At 46.2% G+C, this 22,688-nt stretch overlaps 1 protein-coding gene across 1 annotated transcript in view; it reads right to left on the bottom strand.

Annotated features, from left to right (window-relative positions):
- Window positions 1–3,448: 3,448 nt before the first annotated feature.
- TMEM38B (transmembrane protein 38B) overlaps window positions 3,449–22,688 on the bottom strand; it is a 138,214-nt gene continuing 118,974 nt past the window's right edge. Inside the window, exon 6 of the mRNA XM_029604786.1 lies at window positions 3,449–4,661. Coding sequence (XP_029460646.1) covers window positions 4,416–4,661 — 246 coding nt within the window. The 3' untranslated portion in view covers window positions 3,449–4,415. The remainder of the gene's footprint in view (window positions 4,662–22,688) is intronic.

Below are 22,688 nucleotides of genomic sequence, written 5' to 3'. Positions count from 1 at the left end.
TCAAGATGGCACTTTGATACACTTTTCTGCCTAATGAATCGAGAAACCTATGGTCTTTACCAGGTGGAGTTGATGCGTGTGGGCGGGTATGTTTAGACTTTTTCTGTGCAGACTCTACTACCACAGACTGGTGTGATAGCTGTTGTTTCTGATATCCTGGAGCTGTCTGCACTAAATAGGTTGTGTCTGCACGCTTATTCACTGTGGGGACAGAAGATGGATGCTCCCAGATGGGCGTTGAAGATCCAAGAGAACCTCATGGATTGGAATAACCAAGACTTGTTTAGGCGGGTCTACAAACTGTAGAACTTCTTGAGTTTGTTGCCTGGTATCTTGTTCTGCTGTTAGTTTGAAGGGAATGGAGTCAGCCATGTCCTGTATGAATGTTGAGAAAGATAAATCTTCTGGAGGTGATTTTTTTCTCTGGTCTGGAGGTGAAGGTTCAGACATGAATCCCTCAGAAGACGTAACAGACTGCTGGTCATCCCAAGAATCGTCTGGGTCATCTCTATAAGGAGACCTTGGAGGAGATCTGGGAGGGTAATGAAGGCCTGAAGGGTCTGGTTGTGGATCATCGGAAGAAAACAAATGTGAAGTGTCCTGAGGCTTTGTTGTTGGCAGGTTGTCGATGACATTTTGATATCTTTGTAAAAGACGTTGATAGAATGCGAGATCCTGAACGTCAGGCGGCTCAGATGATGTTGCCTCGATGATGTAGTGGTTGTCATCGATGTAGTCGTCGGTAGAAGTGTTCTTGAAGACTTCGACGTCGTTGGAATCGAGATCGGCATCGAAGAGCCCGATGGTATCTGGGCGAAGATGGAAGTCGATGACGTGATCGACTCCATGGTTGTCCTCTGTGCCAACAAGGACACCGGCATCGGTAATACAACCGGCATCGATGCTGGTGGCATCGGCGGGATCGCCGGAGGTGCTTGATCCTTTAAAGCCTGAATGACCGCTTGTCTGATGAGATCAGACAATTCCGGCTATACAACTGATGGAATCAGAGCAGTTGTAAGCGGTGGCGGAGGCTGCGATGATGGATCCTGTGCAGAAGTCTGCGGAGGATCTGGCATCGATGGAGGCAAAGGCCTAGGCATTGAGGGGACCGCTATTTCCTGGGTCCGTGGCCGCTTTGCTGTTGATTCCTCCTGGGACGTCGATGCGGACAACGACGGTCGATGATGCCGATGACGATGCTTTAATTTAAGTTGGTCGGTCGACTTCGTCGATGCTGTGGACGATGGCGAGGACGGACAATCACCCGGATCCAGCCGAATGAGATTTTTTAAGTAATGCTCGCTTAGTCACTCCGGCCGGAGACGACTTCGATGATTTTGAAGGGGAAGGAATCAGTTGCAGTTGGAACAAATGTTCCATTTTTTCCTGCCTAGCCTTTCGCCCTTTCACTGTCATCTCAGCACATTTAGGACAAGTATTCACGTCGTGCTTTTCACCGAGACAGAGGACACATTCAAGATGTGGGTCGGTGATCGACATGGTTCTGTTACATATAGGGCATTTTTTGAAGCCCGTAGCCATTTTGTTATCGACAGCTGTCGAAAGAGAATGGGAATTCATGAGAAAAAAAGTTTCCAAAGATGAGAAATCGAGACCGAGGTACTCACCAGCCGGTGAAAGGAAACCCCGAGAGACCTCTATGAGAGAGAATATTCGAAAAACTATGACTTTTCAGTCAGAGAATGTTGTGAAAAACTCGCAACGGTTCCTGTCCCGCAATGTCTGTAGTAGCGCAGAAAAGCAAAGAGAGACACCTGTGGCAGAGAATATCATGGCATGCTGGGCATGCTCAGTGGCCTCACAGGGCCAGTCAAAGGTTTCTAGAAACTTTTGACAGAAAGTTTTCCCGCACTAGGGCTCCGTCGGTGACGTCACCCATATGTAAGGACTAGCATCCTGCTTGTCCTGGGATAATGAAGAATATCTCCTTTTGCACCTGCCATCCTTCCTAAATGCATGGAAGTAACTGGCAATTTACTAAAAAGTTACATCGGTAGCACCAAGGCCCGGTGCACCAATGGTGCAGATTTTCACTCCAAGGATTGAGGAAGAGGCTCAATGCAAGTGCTCTGGGACCTTAACCATCAACGATGCTGTGTTCCAATGTATAAACTGCACTGGATCTTGATGTGTTGGTGCTATATGCACTAACTGCATTCTACCAAGGCTCAGTACTTCTTTGGTGCCAATCATGCCATTGGCTCTGAGGAATGGTGCTTTTTAGTAGAACCTGAGCCCCATGATGCACATAAAGAGCTTACTAAAACCTGAAAATGGCATTTTTCCTGCATGCTCGACCCTGAGGAAGTGGAGGGGCATCAGGTCTGCTCCAATTAAAGGGAAGGCTTACTCAAGGAGCTCCTGCTCAACTTGGCACTTGAGGAACTCGACGCGACTCCACTCCGGGAGGAAGATCGGTTGCAACTCTATAGAAACTTATGCAGTTCCTCCATCTTCCAGGCCCTGAACTTCTGAGAGCATGGAGACATCCGTCCAAAGTGATAGCAGTTGGACAATCATGATTCAATCCTTGACACCGGTAACAACTGTCATGTCCATCAGTAATGGTTATTTTTCTAACACATACACAGTGTTTGAAGTCACTGATGGTGGGCTTCTCAGTGCCAGACATCTGTAAAGAAATATATATTTTTTAAAGATAAAACTGAAAAGTGCTGTTGGGGTGGGGGGGGGGCTACTGAGACAGTAAGGCAACAGTTATTGAAAAAAGTTATAAAAATGAAAATAATGAGAGACATCAATAAAAGAGAAACAGAGACACAGGTTATACATCCATGCTGATGATCAGAATAAAGATTGAAGGGCTCACAAGGCAATTCCTGCACATGCTCAGTAGAGCAAAATCTCTATAACAGGGATGGCCAACTCTAGTCCTCGAGAGCCACAAACAGGCCAGGTTTTCAGGATATCCACCTTGAATATGTAAGAGATAGAGCTGCATACAATGGAAGCAGTGCATGCATATCGATCTCATGCATATTCCTTGTGGATATTCTGAAAACTTGACCTGTTTGTGGCTCTTGATGACCGGAGTTGGTCAACCCTGCTCTGTGAGCTTAGAAAGAAGGGTCTGTTCAGTGCTATCAGATGATGTCATCCACATGTCATAGCTAATTCACCCCTGGTTATTGACAGACAATAGCTTAAACTAACGTTTCCTTATGTGACACCAATAGATAATCTAATAATGTCTGTTTAATAATGTCAACTCTGAGGCATGCCTAGCTGGCACTATTCTAGCTCTGAAAAGAACACTTTCTGAGCTTCATGGCACATTTTCATTATATAGTACATATATTTATAAAATATATTTAAAATGGTAAACTAACCAAACAGTATATTACTTGAATGCTGCAGAACAGATACACATTTACAGTCTTCTAATCTCACTATCTCAGGAGGCTTTTTTTTTTTTTTTTTTAACATTTAACATAGTAAAGCTCTAATTCAGGCATCTTTTCTGACAATCCTTAATAATAAAAACATACACGCTTCTGTTGAAACATTAATGGATGGGCCAACCCTGTGGCTCTGCTAGAACACTGCATATGTTATGGCACAGGAAAATCTATGTTTGATTCTCCTGGCCCGTGGGCATGTTATGGAAACAGTGCTCTCAAACTCTGGGGATAAGGAAGAATGATGATCCATACAAAGCCAACTCCTACCAGCCCCTGAGTGACATTGGTGGGTTAAGACTTCTTCAAACCTTGACCAGTGAGAGAACATACAGCATCCAGTTAACTCATTCTGGAAAGGAGGGAGAAAGATCAAAAGTAAACCACTAAGGAATAGGGGTACAACAGAATCAACACTTAGAATAAGTCTGAATACAATGAACATGTGCACAAATTCAGTGTGCTAATTACAGTTTACTAATATGCTAGTCTTACTAGCGGAACATCTGAACTGAAGAAGTACACAATGTAAATTCTATTGTCATCATCTTTCCATATTTTCTATTTAAACTTAATTTCACATCATTTGAAAAAAATGGGTGTACTATGCTAGCCCATCAAAAATAAAATCTGAGTTGGACAGAGTCAATACCTTCATTAGGGTTATAAATGTTTTGAAATGCAAGCTTTTGGGATTACCAAGGTCCCTTCCTCAGGCAATGTTTAATAAAGGTATCTTTTTTTTACCAAACCACTGTTGGTATTTTTTTTTTAAGAAATATTTGAAAACCAAAATTATTTCCAAACAGTACAAGTATTCACAAATGTGAGTAGCAATAAACAGTAATTACAAATATATATCTATACTTATATATTATTTGTGTGTGTGCACGCATATACTTATATATTATTTTGTGTGCGCACGCGCGGGGCAAGGTAGTCACAGGAGTATTCAGTACTTGTCAATACAGTTCAATCTGCTTTTTTAGTTCGTCTTTCCCTTGTGACTGCACTGTCTCTCATGAAAGCATCTGAAGTAGCAGAGTCGTCATTTCCTTGCATCAGTTTTTTAGAAGCTAGATCAGCGCCATTCGAGCATGCAGAAGCTTCACTCTTTAATTCTGCAGAAGTCTGCTCGAAGCCAAATAGCATTCGCCCAAATAGAGCCTCAAAGGGGGTAAATGGAGATGATGTAGAATGTGTCAGCATCATGGTTACCTATAAAAAAGACAGATAAAAAAAAAAGCATACTATAGTTATCTTCTGAATCTAATTAAACACCAACATTCCAGTTATCCTTAGAGAAGAGCTATTTTTCATTTCTCTAAAAATTAAAGACAAATTTCAGAAGAAGAATGTGAATAACTACCCAAACCTATTAAGATAGTAACACACTTCAAAGTTAAGGTTACTCTAGTGCCAAGTTGTTAGCTTTTTAATCTGTCTAATTGGTCACGCGCACAAATACTAGTTCTTAAAATGTCCCTTTGAGATGGCTAAAGCTATGAGTACTGAGGAAATAAAATTCAGAGTCTCTGGGAAGACAGAGCACCAGGAATTCTCTTAACATGATACCAAGTAATCAGCTTCAAGAAGCAATACTTTATGTAGATTTGTTCTGCTCCCAGACACTTCTAGGTTACTATGAAGGGATATGAAAGCATGAAAAGTAGAGGGAGCATTGCATGATGGCTCTGTAATGAGAAACTGATAAGGAGTAAATAGAGAGGCAATTTAGAAATAAAGCAGAGTTGCTTACCTGTAACAGGTGTTCTCCCAGGACAGCAGGATGTTAGTCCTCACAAATGGGTTACATCAACAGATGGAGCCCTATCATGGAATACTTTTGTCAAAGTTTCTAGAACTTTGACTGGCACACTGAGCATGCCCAGCATGCCACCAACCCTGTGGCCACACGGAGTCCCCCTTCAGTCTCGTTTGTAGCAAAAAAGTACGAGCGAAAAATAAAATAAGAAAACATTATCGAACCCAACTCCGCAGGGTGGAGGGCAGGTTTTGTGAGGACTAACACCCTGCTGTCCTGGGAGAACACCTGTTACAGGTAGTCCCAGGACAAGCAGGATGGTAGTCCTCACAAATGGGTGAATAGCAAGCTACGGGTTGCCTTAGATCATAGTGGTTCAACGAGCACCCAAAAATGTGCAACAGGCACAACAACTGGGGAAGTCTTGACAACTAAAAGGCAGCCTGAAATTCACAGCGGGCCTAGGTAGGAAGAGTTGGGTTTTTACACTGGGAAAAGTTCCGTAGGACAGACTGGCCAAAGACAGTGTCTTGCTGACCAGCCTTGTCGAGACAGTAATGGGCTGTGAAGGCTCGGCGTGAGATCCATGTCATGGCTCCGCAGATGTTGGCAATCGGTACTGAACGGTAGTGTTCTACTGAGGTTGACATGGCCCTGGACTGAATGCGCCTTCACTTTTTCATGAAGTGGAAGGCCTGCTTGCTGGTAGCAGAATGCAATGCAGTCTGCCAACCAGTTGGAGAGAGTCTGGCTTGCCCACCGTGAACCCAAGTTTGGCATTGTGAAAAGAAACAAAGAGTTGGGTGGACTTCCTGTGGACTGCGATGCGGTCTAAGTAAAAGGCAAGCACATGCTTACAGTCCAAGGTGTGCAGATCTCGCTCATCTGGGTGAGTGTGAGGCTTTGGAAAGAAAGTGGGCAAGACAATAGACTGGTTTAGGTGGAAGTCAGTTACCACCTTAGGTAGGAACTTAGGGTGAGTACGGAGAATCACCCGGTCATGGAGAAACCTTGTATAGGGCAAGTAGGTTATGAGGGCCTGCAACTTGCTGACTCTGCGAGCTGATGTAATGGCTACTAGGAAAATGACTTTCCATGTGAGGTATCTGAATTCGCAGGAGTGCAGGGGCTCAAAAGGACGATGCATGAGCCTTGCAAGTACCACATTAAGGTCCCAGCTCACGACCGGTGGGCGTAATGGAAGCTTAAGTTGTAGTAAGGTCCTCATGAAGCGACCCACAAGGAGTTGAGTCGATATTGGAGAGTCCCCTATTCCTCGATGGTAAGCAGAGATGGCACTCAGGTGTACTCATATGGAGGAAGTCTGGAGACCAGATTCTGAGAGGTGCCAGAGTTAGTCTAAGGCAGCGCTTCTCAACCGGTGTGTCGCCAAGCACCGGCAGGTGTGTTGCGTGCTCCCGGTCTCTCCCATTGCTCTTCCTTCCCTGCTGCCGTTGCCACTGGGCTATCAGTACGTTCAAGCCCAGTGGGAACGGCAGCGGTGGTAGAAGAAGCAATGGCACCTATGGCTGGCCTTTTCTTCTTCCCGCACCCCGTGACAGGAAGTGATGTGCGTGGGAAGTAGAAAGAACCATGCCGCGTGGAAAAATAGCAGCGGCGGCAGCAGCAGCCGCCCCGAGCAATCGAAGTAGCTGGTAATCGGGAAAGGAGACAGCAGCATGAGCCTCCTGCGGCCGATGGGATTCTTCTTTCTTGGCCTGCGGGGGCTGGAGGAGGAGGCTGCTACAGCTACCATTTGTGCTCGGGGGGAAAAGGAAGTGAGTGAGAGATAGAGAAGCAGCCAGCCAGCCGGTGTGTGATTGAGAGAAACTGTTCAGAGAGCTGATGTGTGTGTATATGTGAGAGACAATGAAAGTGACTGCTCAGGGAGATGACTGATGTGTATGTGTGAGAGAGAGAAAAAGCATGGAAGTGAGAAATCTGGGTATGTGATAAAGCATGGGCGTAAGAAGCCTGATGTTGTGGGTGTGTGTGTGTGTGTGTGTGTGTGTGTGTGTGTGTGTGTGAAAGAAAGCATGGGATTGAGAAGCCTGATTATGTGAGAGAGAGCATGGGAGTGGGAAGCCTGTGTGTGTGTGCATGCATGAGAGAGAGACTGGGTGGTAAGATGACTGTGTGTGTGAGAGAAAGACTGGTGTGTGTGAATGTGAGAGAAAGCAAAATTGCTTACCTTGTAATAGGTGTTATCCCAGGACAGCAGGATGTAGTCCTCACATATGGGTGACATCGATAATGGAGTCCTATACGGAAAAACTTCTGTCAAAGTTTCCTTGAAACTTTTGATTGGCACCCAGAGTGCCCACTGAGCATGCCCAGCATGCCATGATATTCCTGGCCACAGGGGTCTCCCCTCAGTCTGTTTTGTAGCAATTAGCGTTAGCCAGAAAATAAAATAAGACGTATCGGACCCAACTCCGCAGGGTGGCGGGTGGGTTTCGTGAGGACTACACCCTGCTGTCCTGGGATAACACCTATTACAAGGTAAGCAATTTTGCTTTATCCCAGGACAAGCAGGATGCTAGTCCTCACATATGGGTGATTAGCAAGCTAGAGGCTGAGTCATTTTGTAGTGAAACAATGGTGAAGTATTGTTGTTGGAAATGAATCAGCCGAAAATCACAGCAGGTTGGATGTAGTAGGAGTTGGGATTAAGTTGGAAACAAGTTCTTTAAGACAGATTGTCCATAGGCTGAATCTGGTCTTCCTTCCTTGTCTAGACAGTAGTGAGCTGCAAAGGTGTGAAGAGAACGCCATGTTGCCGCTTTACAAATGTCAAGAATAGGTACAGAGTGAAGGTGTGCTACTGAGGTTGACATTGCTCTGACTGAATGTGCTTTTACTCGCCCTTGAAGAGTAAGGCCCGCTTTCTCATAACAAAACTGTATGCAATCTGCTAGCCAGTTTGACAAAGTATGTTTACCCACTGACTTACCTGGTTTGTTTGGATCATAAGATACAAAAAGTTGACTGGATTTCCTTTGGACTGCAGTGCGGTTTAAGTAGAAAGTGCACTTTTACAGTCCAAGGTATGTAAGGCTCTTTCTCCTTGGTGAGAATGAGGCCTTGGAAAGAAAGTTGGTAAAACTAAAGATTGGTTCAAGTGGAATTCCGTGACTACCTTAGGAAGGAATTTGGGATGAGTACGGAGAACCACCCTGTCATGTAGGAACTTTGTAAAAGTTTCGTATGTGACAAGTGCTTGTAGTTCACTGATTCTTCTAGCTGATGTAATGGCTATGAGGAAGATAGTTTTCCATGTAAGAAATTTTAGATCACAGGTATCTATTGGTTCGAATGGAGAACGCATGAGCCTGGTTAATATTACGTTTAGGTCCCATTGTATGCTTGGGGGATGAAATGGAGGTTTAAGGTGAGTTAAACCTTTCATAAATCTACTGATGAGAGGCTGTGTAGAGATAGGTGCATCTCCCATCTTGATATGGTAAGCTGAGATTGCACTCAAATGTACTCTTACAGATGAAGTCTGAAGACCAGAGTCTGAAAGATGGTATAGTGAGGTAGTAGGGCAAGTGAAAGGATCAATAGATTTCTGGCTGCACCACAAAGTAAATTTTTTCCATTTGTAGGAATAATTCTTTCTAGTGGAAGGTTTGCGTGACGCTATAAGCACTTGAGATATAGTGGTTGGAAGGTTGAGTGGTTGTAAAATCAAGCTTTCAACATCCATGCTGTCAGAGCTAAGGATTGGAGGTTGGGATGGTGCAACCAACCCTGTTCCTGAGTTATGAGATTGGGAGCTACTCCCAGGCGAATGGGATTCCTGACTGAGAGGTCTAGCAGTGTGGGAAACCATACTTGTCGAGGCCAGTATGGGGCTATGAGTATCATGGTCCCTTTGTCCTGTTGCAGCTTCACTAGAGTTTTGGTTATGAGTGGTATCGGTGGATACGCGTACAACAGGCCTGAGTTCCAATGGTGAGCAAAGGCGTCCTTTGGCAGGCTGTTCTCCTGTCGTAGCAGGGAGCAATAATCGTTCACTTTGTAGTTCAGATGGGATGCAAAGATCTATTGTTGGTTGACCCCAACGTTGAAAGATCTTGGCTGCTATTGCTGGATCCAAGGACCACTCGTGTGGTTGGAACTGACGACTGAGGCGATCGGCTATCATGTTGTGGATGCCTGCTAGGTAAGTGGCCCATAGAAGAATTGAATGTGCTAGGGCCCAGTCCCAAATTTGTGCTGCTTCTTGGCAAAGGAGGTAGGAACCTGTTCCCCCTTGCTTGTTGATGTACCACATGGCTACTGTGTTGTCTGTTTGGATCAGAACAGTCTTGTGTGAAAGGCAGTCCTTGAACGCATGCAGCGTATAACGTATAGCTCTAAGCTCTCTGACGTTTATCTGAAAAGAGGCTTCGGTTTTTGTCCACGTCCCTTGGGTCTTCAAATGACCAATGTGCGCTCCCCAACCTAAAGTGGATGCATCTGTAGTTAATGTTACTTGTGGAACTGGTTGCTGGAAAGGTAGACCCTTGAGCAAATTTGTTCATTGATGTCCACCATAGGAGGGAAGAACACAGTTCCTGAGTTATTTGAATGTGAGAGGACAACTGTTGAATGGCTTGAATCCATTGTGTTTTGAGTGTCCATTGCATTAGTCGCATGGTCAATCTGGCCATGGGAGTGACGTGAACTGTGGAGGCCATGTGACCGAGGAGGGTGAGGCACTGATGAGCTGTGACTCAAGATTGAGTTCGGAGAGAGTGTGCCAGGAGAATGAGTGTATGGGCACGGTCTCTTGGAAGAAATGCTTTTGCTATGATGGTGTTTAAATCTGCACTGATGAATTGTAGAAGGTGAGATGGTGTGAAATGGGATTTCTGATAATTTATGAGAAACCCCAAGGAGTGAAGCAAGTTGACTGTGAGCTTGAGGGAATTGAGAGCTCCTTCTTTCGTCTGACTCCTGATGAGCCAATCATCTAGATAAGGGAATACATGCACCTTCTGTTTGTGGAGGTGTGCCACTGCCAGACACTTTGTGAATACTCGAGGTGCTGAGGCTAGGCCGAATGGGAGCACTCTGTATTGAAAATGTTGTCCTTCGACCAGAAATCGCAAGTATTGGCGATGAGGAGGAAAGATGGGAATGTGAGCGTAGGCGTCTTGAAGATCCAGAGAGCAGAGCCAATCCCCTTTTTGAAGAAGAGGTAGCATGGTGCCTAATGATACCATCCTGAATTTTTCTTTTTTGAGAAATTTGTTGAGATTTCTGAGGTCTAGGATAGGACGTAGGCCTCCTGTTTTCTTTGGAATGAGGAAATATCGTGAGTAGAATCCTCTGCCCTGCTGGGGCCCGGGAACTGGTTCTATGGCCCTGGCTCTCAGAAGGGTGGATAATTCTGTTCTTAGAAGTTTGGAGTGGTGGTTCACTGTCCAAGAGGAGATTGGTGGAGTTTCTTTTGGTACAGTGAGAAAATCCAATCGGTACCCCTGAGCTGCAATGGAAAGTACCCACTGGTCTGTAGTTATGGAGGTCCAGGTGTGATGAAAAAAGGCTATGCGACCTCCTACTGGTAGGTGTGGGAGTGGATTGACGGATGGGCTTCTGCTCTCTGAGTATATTTCAAAACCCTGATGTTGATACGGTCTGAGGAGGGGGTTGAGGCCTGGAAGGCCTTTGCCTAGACTGGGGACGCTGAGCTGGGCGAGATGGTCTTGCACGGCTTGTTGGAGGATAGTAGTGTCGTTGGCGGTAATATGGACGCCTTGTATCCCGTTTGAGAAGTCTCCTGGAAGGAGGTTGAGACTCCTGAGGTATTAAGGAGAGCTGCTTTAGAGTCTCTGTATGCTCTTTTAATGTGGCGACTGCTTCTTTTACCTTGTCTTCAAGACAAGTAAAGTCAGATAGTCTCTCTTGTACCTCTGGCCTTAGATCTGATGCCTTAAGCCAGGCCCATCGACGAGCTGTAATACCTGAAGCTGACAGACGAGATGCAGTTTCAAAACTGTCATAAGTTGCCCTAACTTCATGCTTGCCTGCTTCTAGGCCTTTATGCGCCAGTTGAAAAAAGGCTTCCTGGTACTGATCAGGGAGTGTCTGGGTAAGCTCCTGGACTTGCTTCCAGAGATTACGTTGGTACTGGTTCATGAAGAGTTGATAAGCAGCAATTCGAGATACCAACATAGATCCTTGAAATACCTTACGTCCTAAATTATCAAGGAATCTATTGTCCTTTCCTGGTGGCATTGAGGAGTGAGTTTTCACCCTTTTAGCTTTCTTCTGTGCTGACTCAACTACCACGGATTGGTGAGGTAGCTGAGCCTTTTGGAATCCAGGAATTGGTTGAAACAGGTACGTCGCATCTGATCTCTTGTTGACCGATGCAAGTGATCCAGGATGTTCCCACAGTCAGTACATGAGTTCCTGGAGTACCTCATACACTGGCACAGCCAAAATTTCCTTTGGCGGATCTACGAATTGTAGAACCTCCAGTGTTTTTTGTCTGGAATCTATTTCTGACTGTAGCTGGAAAGGGATAGTCTCCACCATGTCCTTTACGAAGTTGGAGAATGACAAATCCTCAGGAGGAGACTTTCTACGGTCCTCGGGAGGTGATGGTTCAGAAAGCATATCTTCATCTGAAGAGATATCTGTGTCAGTATCTGTACCTGTGTCCCTTGGGTGCAGTACTGGCTGTGGCCTAGTAGGCGATGGTGGAACCTTTGGGATTTATGGGAATAGAGGAGACTGTGGGTGGTGAGGCCTAGGAACTCCTGAAGGTCCTGGAATGGGTTCTTCCTTGTGTCTTGAGGTTTCTTCGACATGGCATCGATTAAAGCAGTGGTTCTCAACCCTGTCCTGGGGACTCCACAGCCAGTCGGGTTTTCAAGATATCCACAATGAATATGCATGAGAGAACATTTGCATGCACTGCCTCCATAGCATGCAAATTTTCTCTCATGCATATTCATTGTGGATATCCTGAAAACCCGACTGGCTGTGGGGTCCCCAGGACAGGGTTGAGAACCACTGGATTAAAGTATCCAGTTTTTGCATCAGAGGTTGGAAAAAAGATACCTCTGGGGCTGGCATCGATGGAGTCATCGTAGGAATCGATGCTGGAATCGAAGGCAGCACCGATGGCATCGGTGGCGGAATCGATGGTGACATCGGCATCGACGGTAACGGATTCAATGGCACCGGAGCTGGTGTCAATGGCAAATTCGGTGCCGCTGGCTGTAATGGCATCATGTAGAGGAGCGCTTGTTGTACCGCTTGACGGATCTATCCATCAAGTTCCGCCCGCATAGCTGATGGAATCAGAGCAGCTATGGGGGGAGGCGGTGATGGCGATGCCGGTACCTCCTCAGAGCCCTGAGGAGGTACGGTACCCTGCACCAATATCGGTGGGGATCGCCCTGGAATCGTAGGCCTCAGAGACTCCACGCTCAGCCGAGCTTTCTTAGCGGAGGAGGCCGATTCTGTCGATGACGTAGCGGGCACCGGTTCGATGGTTGAGGCATGCGGGCGTCGATGCCGATGTCGATGCTTCTCGATTTCTCATTGCCCGATGTGGACGCCTTCGACGATGGCGAGGGGGAGAGAGTGGAAGCGTCTCCGGCCTCACCTGGAAGTCGTTTAAGGATTACCTTATGAATCGACCCAGAGGGAGACGATTGGGCTGATGTCGATGCTGCTGGGAGCAACTGAATTTTGAAAAGGTGCGCCATCTTCTCCATCCGGAGCAGACGTCCCTTCGATGTCATCTCTGCGCACAGATTGCAGGACCTGACATCGTGTTTTTCGCCCAGGCAGAGCACACATTCCTGGTGCGGGTCCGTTATGGACATGTTTCTGGCACAATTTGGGCATTTTTTGAAACCCGAGGCCATTTTAGTCGGCCAGCCGTCGACTATGGCGCGAAAAAACGGTACGGAACCGACAAAAATGAAAGAGAAAAACTTACCGCGATGGTAAGGAAGGGAGACCCTTGCGGTAGGAAGTTTTCCTAACTTTTTTTGGAAAAGTTTTAAAGTGTAGTGAAAAATCACCACAGGACACCAATTTAACCGTGAGGCTAACGACTCCGCGGAAAAAAGAAGACTGAGGGGAGACCCCTGTGGCCAGGAATATCATGGCGTGCTGGGCATGCTCAGTGGGCACTCTGGGTGCCAGTCAAAAGTTTCAAGGAAACTTTGACAGAAGTTTTTCCGTATAGGGCTCCATTACCGATGTCACCCATATGTGAGGACTAGCATCCTGCTTGTCCTGGGATAAAGAATGTGATTCAGGGAATGAGAAGCCTGTGCACGTAGAGAGCGAGCATGGAAATGAGAGAGAGAGAGACTGGTGTGTGTGTAACAGAGAGAAAGTGATTATGGGAATGAGAAGCCTGTGCATGTGAAGAGAGTGAGCATGGGAGTGAGAAACCTGGGTGTGTGTGAGAAGCCTGTATATCTGAAAGAAAATATGGGAGTGGGAAGCCTGTGTGTGTGTGTGTATGCATGAGAGGTCAGGTGACTGGTGTGTGTGTGTGTGTGTGTGTGTGTGTGTGTGTGTGTGAGAGAGAGAGAGAGAAAGAAAGTGATTATGGGAATGAGAAGCCTGTACATGTGGAGAGAACAAGACTGGGAGTGAGAGACTGGTGTGTGTGTATGTGTGTGCGTAAGACAGAGAAAGTGATTATGAGAGTGAGAAGCTCATATATGTAAGTAGAACACGGGAGTGGGAAGCGTGTGTGTGTGTATGGCATGAGAGAAACTGTTCAGGAAGGTGACTGGTGTGTGTGTGTCAAAGACTGTTTGGGAGATGATTGGTGTGTGAGAGACAGAAACTGGTCATGGGGGCATGACTGGTATGGGTGTGAGAGACATGGGCACTAAGGAAGAGGACCATAAGTATAGAGCTTAGCTTCTACTGCTGCTTCTGGTGTGTGCCACGGCGTGCATGGAAGGGGAGTAGGAGAGCTGCTGGAGGGGGTAAGTAAAGGTGGCTTTTTAAATTTATTTTTCTTGATTGACTGCCATTTTAATTATTTAATATTATGTGATGTCTGCTTTTTTGAAATATTTTATTTGTGTTTGGAGAATGTTTAATAGTTTTTATGAATTTTTAATTGTTGGATGTTATTCTGTTCATAGCTGTTTTGAAACATTTATTCTGCTTATTAGTATAGGTTTACAATTATTTCTGTGTGGGGATCTATAGCTGCTTGCTAGTTCTGTTTTCCTAGTAAGAGGTGTATTGGTTTTTAGGGCCTGATTTAATATTTGTAGTGTTGCCTTTTCATAGATAGGGTTGCTCCTGTTTGAGTGTATTCCATAATACAGGTGTAACTGTGTGCAGATTAGTTTATGTGCATTACTACAGATCCTGGGAGTATGTTAGGTCGGTTCTGTGTCTGTTACCGAGATGAGATATTTTACTAGCATGTAAGCGTTTGTATCAGTCTTATTTGTTGTGTTTTTTCAAGAGGACATGCATTGGTGGTAAACTGCTGTCTTTTCATAAGTAGGGCTATTAAGCCTGGAAGTAGAAGGAGTTTGAGTTGCTGTTACTGAGATGACACCAGAATCAGAATATCTTTTTTGTAGGGTGAGTTGTATGGGGAATGTCATAATTCTGCTTTACATCCATTATTGTGGGTCAGGGGGTTCCTATGGATGCAAACCGTACTTTTACATCTAGCCCCGTGACGATCATGGGTCAGTGTATCATGCATGTGAGAACCATCTGTCAGGTGTGTATCGACAGAAAAAAGGTTGAGAACCACTGGTCTAAGAGTTGCGGTGTGGGGCAAGAAAAGGAATCAAAGCCTGTGTGCACCACAAGGTAAATCTCTTCCAATTAGAATAAGACTTTCACGTGGAAGGCTTTCGTGAAGCTAAAAGGACTTGAGTGAAGTTACTAGAAAGGTTGAGGGGCTGTAGTATCAACCTTTCAACATCCAGGTGTCGGTTCGGGTGTCGCAACTTTCCGTGATTCTGCGTTATGAGGTTGGGCTCTGTGCCCAGGCGAATGGGTTCCTGGACAGAGAGGTCGAGAAGAATGGGAAACCAGACTTGGCGTGGCCAATAAGGGGCTACGAGTATCAATGAGCCTCGGTCCTGCAGTAGTTTCACAAGATTCTTGCTTATTAGCGGAATCGGAGGGTACGCGTATAGCAGACCTGTGGTCCAGAGGTGAGCGAAGGTGTCCACGGCTGGAGCTGTCCGGTCCTTGTGTAGTGAGCAGAACTGGTCCACTTTGCGGTTCTGCTTGGACGCAAAGAGGTTGATGTCCGGCTGACCCCATCGACTAGATTCTGCTTGCTACTCAGGGATCCAGCGACCACTCGTGGGACTGGAATGTCCAGCTGAGGCAGTACGCGATTGCATTCTGTGTGCCTGTCAGATAAGTGGCTCGCAGTAGTATGGAATGTGACAGGGACCAGGCCCAAATCTGCGCCCCCTCTTGGCAGAACAAATAGCCTGTGCCACCATGTTTGTTCAGGTACCACATTGCTACTTGGTTGTCTGTTTGAATCAAGACGACCTTGCTGGACAGGCAATTCCGGAATACATAAAGGGCGTACCGTATCGCTCGAAGCTCTAGAAAGTTGATCTGATAGGTTGCTTCAGCATTCGTCCAAATCCTTTGGGTTTGTAGGCCTTCGACATGGGCTCCCCAACCTAGGTTGGAGGCGTCCATGGTTAAGGTCACCTGGGGAGCTGATTGCTGAAAGGGAAGACCTGTTTGCAAATTGGCCTTGTGCATCTACCAAGCGAGGGATAAATGAAGCTGGTTGGTGATGTGGACAAGGGACGAGAGTGGTTGAGTGGCTTGGTTCCACTGACATCTGAGGATCCACTGTGTCACCCTCATGGCTAGGCGTGCCATTGGGGTGACATGGACTGTTGATACCATATGGCCGAGCAACGTGAGAAGTTGGCGAGCCGAGGCTGTTTGCCGACGGCGGATCGAGATGGCGAGGTTGGACAGCGTGGTTGTGCATTTGTTGGGTAGGAACCCTTGGCCACCCTGGTGTCCAAGTCTGCTCCAATAAAGGAGAGCTAGTGAGATGGCATCAAGTGGTATTTCGGGTAAGAAGTCGAATGGTGAGACGAAGGGAGTCAAGGGTTCCTTGTCTGGATTAGCTTTTTATGAGTCAATCGTCTAGATAAGGAAAGGACATGGACGCCCTTGCGGCGTAACTGTGCTGCCACAACTGCCAGGCATTTTGTGAACACTCGGGGCACCAATGCAAGGCCGAATGACAGTACCTTGTATTGATAATGCCCGTGTCCCACTACAAATCGCAGGTATTTGCGATGAGGGAAGATTGCAATGTGGGCATAAGCATTTTGAAGATCCAGAGAGCAGTGCCAATCCCCCTGTTGTAGAAGAGGGACCATGGTGCCCAAAGACACCATTCTGAACTGTTCTTTGTGAAGCACGAAGATCTAGAATAGGTCGGAGGCCACCGGTCTTTTTGGGGTTGTTCGTATGAGGGTATTGGTATCCAGAAACAGTGTACAATGTATAATGTGTTGACTGTCAATTACTTATATATTGTTTCACACTTGTACTGATGTAAAACCCCAATAAAAAGATACAACCAGAAAATGAAAATATCGGGAGTAGAACCCTCTTCCCCTGCTGAGTCGAGGGAACCGGTTCTACGGCCTGGCATGCCAGATATTGTGAGGTCGTCCCAGCTCCACGCTGGAAAGGGTGGGGAGTCCGGGGTACAGCTGAAAAATTTAGATAACTGTGGGCTATGACAGACAGTATCCATTGGTCCGTGGTAATTGGGCGCCAATTGGTTGCGAAGTGGCCTCCCACTGGTAAACTGAGTTGTGGGATCGGGGGGGGGTGGCTGCTGCTCTCTGGATAGAAGTCAAAATCCAGCTGCAGGTCCAGCTTGTGGAGCTGGCTGCACTCTAGGAGTGCAGCCAGCTCCACAAGCTGGCTGCACTCCTAGAGTGCAGCCAGCTTGAGCTGTCCGAGCACGGGACGTAGGAGAAAACAAAATTGCTTACCTTGTAATAGGTGTTATCCCAGGACAGCAGGATGTAGTCCACACATATGGGTGACGTCACCGACGGAGCCCTAGTGCGGGAAAACTTTCTGTCAAAGTTTCTAGAAAATTTGACTGGCCCTGTGAGGCCAGTGAGCATGCCCAGTATGCCATGATATTCTCTGCCACAGGTGTCTCTCTTCAGTCTCGTATGTAGCAATAAGCTTTAGCAAAAAATAAAATAATAAAAGGAATGAGACCCAACTCCGCAGGGTGGCGGGCGGGTTTCGTGAGGACTACATCCTGCTGTCCTGGGATAACACCTATTACAAGGTAAGCAATTTTGCTTTATCCCAGGACAAGCAAGATGCTAGTCCTCACATATGGGTGATTAGCAAGCTAGAGGCTGAGTCATTTTGTAGTGAAGTAGCACTGAAGTATTGTTGTTGAAAATGAGTCAGCCGAAGATCACAGCAGATTGGATGTAGAAGGAGTTTGGATTAAACTGGAAACAAGTTCTTTAAGACAGATTGTCCATAGGCTGAATCTTGTCGTCTTTGCTTGTCTAAACAGTAATGAGCTGCAAAAGTGTGAAGAGAACTCCATGTTGCTGCTTTACATATGTCAAGGATTGGCACTGAACGATAGTGTGATACTGAGGTTGACATTGCCCTCACTGAATGTGCCTTTACTCGCCCTTGGAGAGGAAGGCCTGCTTTTTCATAGCAAAACTGTATGCAATATGCTAGCCAATTGGATATAGTATATTTACCCATTGCCTTTCCTGGTTTGTTTGGATCATAAGATACAAAAAGTTGAGTGGATTTTCTGTGGACTGCAGTGTGGTTTATATAAAATGCTAGTGCACGCTTACAGTCCAAGGTATGTAAGGCTGTTTCTCCTGGATGGGAATGGGGCCTTGGAAAGAATGTGTGTAAAACAATGGATTGGTTCAGGTGGAATTCCGTAACTATCTTGGGAAAGAATTTTGGATGAGTACAGAGAACCACTCTGTCATGTAGGAACTTTGTATAGGGTGAGTACGTGACAAGTGCTTGTAACTCACTAACCCTTCTAGCTGATGTAATGGCTATGAGGAAGATAGTTTTCCATGTGAGAAATTTAAAATCACAGGAATCTATGGGTTCAAAAGGAGAACGCATGAGTCTTGTTAAGACCAGATTCAGGTCCCATTCTATGACTGGTGGACGAATTGGTGGTTTTAGATGCGTTAAACCTCTCATAAACCTACTGACAAGAGGTTGTGTGGAAATAGGTTCATCTCCTACCTTGTTATGGTAGGCTGAGTTTGCACTTAAATGTACTCTTACAGATGAAGTCTGGAGACCAGAGTCTGAAAGGTGGTATAAGTACTCTAGTAGAGAAGTAGTGGGGCAAGCAAAAGGGTCAATTTTTGTCTGCCTACACCACAGAGTAAATCGTTTCCATTTCAGAGAATAGTTCTTACGTGTGGAAGGTTTACGGGAAGCTAGAAGCACTTGAGATATGTTGGTGGAAAGATTGAGTGGCTGTAAGATCAAGCTTTCAACATTCATACTGTCAGGGTTAAGGATTGAAGGTTGGGATGGCGCAACCGACCCTGATCCTGAGTTATGAGAGTGGGAGCTACTCCCAGACGAACTGGATCCCTGACTGAGAGGTCTAGAAGTGTGGGAAACCATACTTGTCGAGGCCAATATGGGGCTATGAGTATCATGGACCCCTTGTCCTGTTGTAGATTCACTAGAGTTTTGGTTATGAGCGGTATTGGAGGATACGCGTATAGAAGGCCTGAGTTCCAAGGACGAGCAAAGGCGTCCTTGGCTGGCTGGTTCTTCTGTTTGGTAGAGAACAGAATATGTCCACTCTGTGATTCAGATGTGACGCAAAGAGGTCTATTGTCGGTTGACCCCAATGTTGAAAGATCCTGGTCGCTACTGAGGGATCCAGGGATCATTCGTGTGGTTGCAACTGACGACTGAGGCGATCCGCTAGTGCATTTTGAATGCCTGCCAGATAAGTGGCCCGGAGAAACATTGAGTGTGATAGGGCCCAGGCCCAAACCTGTGCAGCTTCTTGACAAAGGAGATACGAGCCCGTACCTCCCTGTTTGTAGATGTACCACATGGCTACTGTGTTGTCCGTTTGGATTAGAACAGTTTTGTGTGAAAGGCAGTACTTGAACGCATGTAGCGCATAACGTATAGCCTGAAGCTCTAGGAAATTTATTTGAAATGTTGCTTCAAGGTTTGTCCAAGTCCCTTGTGTTTGGAGATTGTCTATGTGAGCTCCCCAACCCAAGGTGGATGCATCTGTAGTTAAAGATATCTGTGGGACTGGTTGCTGAAAAGGTAGGCCTTTGCGCAAGTTGTCCATGTTTGTCCACCAAAGTAGAGATGATCTTAGTTGGTGGGTCACTTGAATTGGATAATGTAGTGGTTGAATGGCTTGGATCCATTGTGATCTTAAAGTCCATTGGGTAACTCTCATGGCAAGCTGTGCCATAGGAGTGACATGAACTGTGGAGGCCATATGGCCTAGTAAAGTTAGAAACTGATGAGCTGTCGTTTGTTTCTGTAAGTAAATGGATCTTGCTAGTAGAGTAAGTGTCTTTGCTCGATCTACAGGTCGTATGGCCTTTCCTAGATTGGTGTTCAATTCTGCTCCTATGAATTGAAGCAGGTGAGTTGGAGTGAGATGGGATTTTTGATAATTGATGAGAAATCCCATGGAGTGAAGTAGGGTAATTGTTCGAGTCAGAGATGTGAGAGCTCCTTGCTGAGATTGACTCCTGATGAGCCAGTCATCCAGATATGGGAAAACATGGACACTTTCCTTGTGCAAGTGTCCTGCTATTGCTGCCAGACATTTGGTGAAGACTCTGGGAGCAGATGCCAGTCCGAATGGCAGAATTCTGTATTGGAAATGTTGATGGCCCACCATGAAGCGCAGATATTTGCGATGAGGAGGGAATATGGGAATGTGAGCGTAAGCGTCTTGAAGATCCAGAGAACAAAGCCAATGTCCTGTTTGAAGTAGTGGAAGCATGGTGCCTAGAGAAACCATCCTGAATTTTTCTTTTTTCAGAAATTTGTTGAGATTTCTGAGGTCTAGGATGGGATGTAGGTCTCCGGTTTTCTTTGGAATGAGGAAATACCGGGAGTAGAATCCTCTGCCCTGCTGAGTCCGGGGCACTGGCTGTACAGCCCTGGCTCTCAGAAGGATGGATAATTCTACTTGTAATTGAATTAGTTGAGAATTTTGTTGTGGGAAGAAACGTGGTGGAGATTCTGGAGGAATTGTGAGGAAATTTAGTTTGTAACCTCGAGAGACTATGGAGAGTACCCATTGGTCTGATGTTATGTTTAGCCAATGTGTGTGAAAATAGGATACTCTTCCTCCCACTGGCAGGTCTGGTCGAGGATTTAGGGGATGGACATGTTCTCTGGCTTGTATTTCAAAAGCCCGCCGCTAGGCCTGTCTGTGCAGGAGGTTGCGGGCGGGTAGGCCTATGCTGTCTGGCCTGGGACCATTGTTGTGGTCTAGTTGACCTACCCCTAGAAGTTTGGGGGTAGTATCTTCTTCGCCTATAGTAAGAATGCCTGATTTCTCTTCGAGGTAGGCGACGAGAAGGTTGTGTAGAGGGATCTTGTGGTATTTGAGACAGTTGACGTAAAGTCTCTGTATGGTCTTTAAGTTGTTGTACTGCTTCTTGGACCTTTTCTCCAAACAAATTGTCTCCGAGACATGGTAGGTCCACAAGTTTTTCTTGGACCTCAGGCCTGAGGTCCGAGGCCTTAAGCCATGCCCATCTACGGGTGGTGATTCCAGCTGCTGCTGCTCTGGAAGCCGTCTCAAAGTTGTCATAGACCGCCCTCACCTCATGCTTTCCGGCTTCTAGGCCTTTGTTGACTATGTTCTGTGCTGGTTCCTGGAATTGCGTAGGCAAAGTAGTAATAATTTCTTCCATTTGCTTCCATAGGTTCCTCTGATATTGTGTTATATACAATTGGTAAGCAGAGATTTGTGTGTTCAAGATGGCACTTTGATACACTTTTCTGCCTAATGAATCGAGAAACCTATGGTCTTTACCAGGTGGAGTTGATGAGTGTGGGTGGATACTTTTAGACCTTTTCAGTGCAGGTTCTACTACCACAGATTGGTGTGGTAGCTGTTTCTGATATCCTGGAGCTGTCTGCACTAAATAGGTTGTGTCCGCACGCTTATTCACTGCGGGGACAGAAGATGGATGCTCCCAGATGCGGCGTTGAAAATCCAAGAGAACCTCATGGATTGGAATAGCCAACACTTGTTTAGGTGGGTCTACAAACTGTAGAACATCTAGAGTTTGTTGCCTGGTGTGTCTTGTTCTGCTGTTAGTTTGAAGGGAATGGAGTCAGCCATGTCCTGTATGAATGTTGAGAAAGATAAATCTTCTGGAGGTGATGGTTCAGACATGAATCCCTCAGAAGACGTAACAGACTGCTGGTCATCCCAAGAATCGTCTGGGTCATCTCTATAAGGAGACCTTGGAGGAGATCTAGGAGGGTAATGAAGGCCTGAAGGGCCTGGTTGTGGATCATCGGAAGAAAACAAATGTGAAGTGTCCTGAGGCTTTGTTGTTGGCAGGTTGTCGATGACATTTTGATATCTTTGTAAAAGATGTTGATAGAATGCGAGATCCTGAACTTCAGAAGGCTCAGATGATGGTTGCCTCGATGATGTAGTGGTTGTCATCGATGTAGTCGTCGGTAGAAGTGTTCTCGAAGACTTCGACGTCGTTGGAATCGAGATCGGCATCGAAGAGCCTGATGGAATCTGGGCGAAGATGGACGTCGATGACGTGATAAGTCTCGGTGTCTTAGTGATAGACTCCATGGTTGTCCTCAGTGCCAACAAGGACACCTGCATCGGTGGGCCCACCGGCATCGGTAATACAACCGGCATCGATGCTGGTGGCATCGGCATGATCGCCGGAGGTGCTTGATCCTTTAAAGCCTGAATGACTGCTTGTCTGATGAGATCAGACAATTCCAGCTGTACAACTGATGGAATCAGAGCAGTTGTAAGCGGTGGCGGAGGCTGAGATGATGGATCCTGTGCAGAAGTCTGCGGAGGATCTGGCATCGATGAAGGCAAAGGCCCAGGTGTTGAGGGGACCGCTATTTCCTGGATCCATGGCCACTTTGCTGTCGATTCCTCCTGGGACGTCGATGCGGACGACGACGGTCGTCGATGCCCATGACAATGCTTTAATTTAAGTTGGTCGGTCGACTTCGTCGATGCTGTGGACGATGGCGAGGACGGACAATCACCCGATCCGTCCGGACGAGATTTCTTAAGTAATGCTCGGTTAGTCACTCCGGCCGGAGACGACTTTGATGATTTTGAAGGGGAAGGAATCAGTTGCAGTTGGAACAAATGTTCCATTTTTTCCTGCCTAGCCTTTTGCCCTTTCGCCGTCATCTCAGCACATTTAGGACAAGTATTCACGTCATGC

Source organism: Rhinatrema bivittatum, chromosome 1 (assembly GCF_901001135.1).
Source record: "Rhinatrema bivittatum chromosome 1, aRhiBiv1.1, whole genome shotgun sequence".
In the NCBI taxonomy this organism is placed as follows: Eukaryota; Metazoa; Chordata; class Amphibia; order Gymnophiona; family Rhinatrematidae; genus Rhinatrema; species Rhinatrema bivittatum.
The sequence above is the reverse complement of the archived record's forward strand: the minus strand, read 5'-3'. Positions and strand labels throughout refer to the sequence as shown.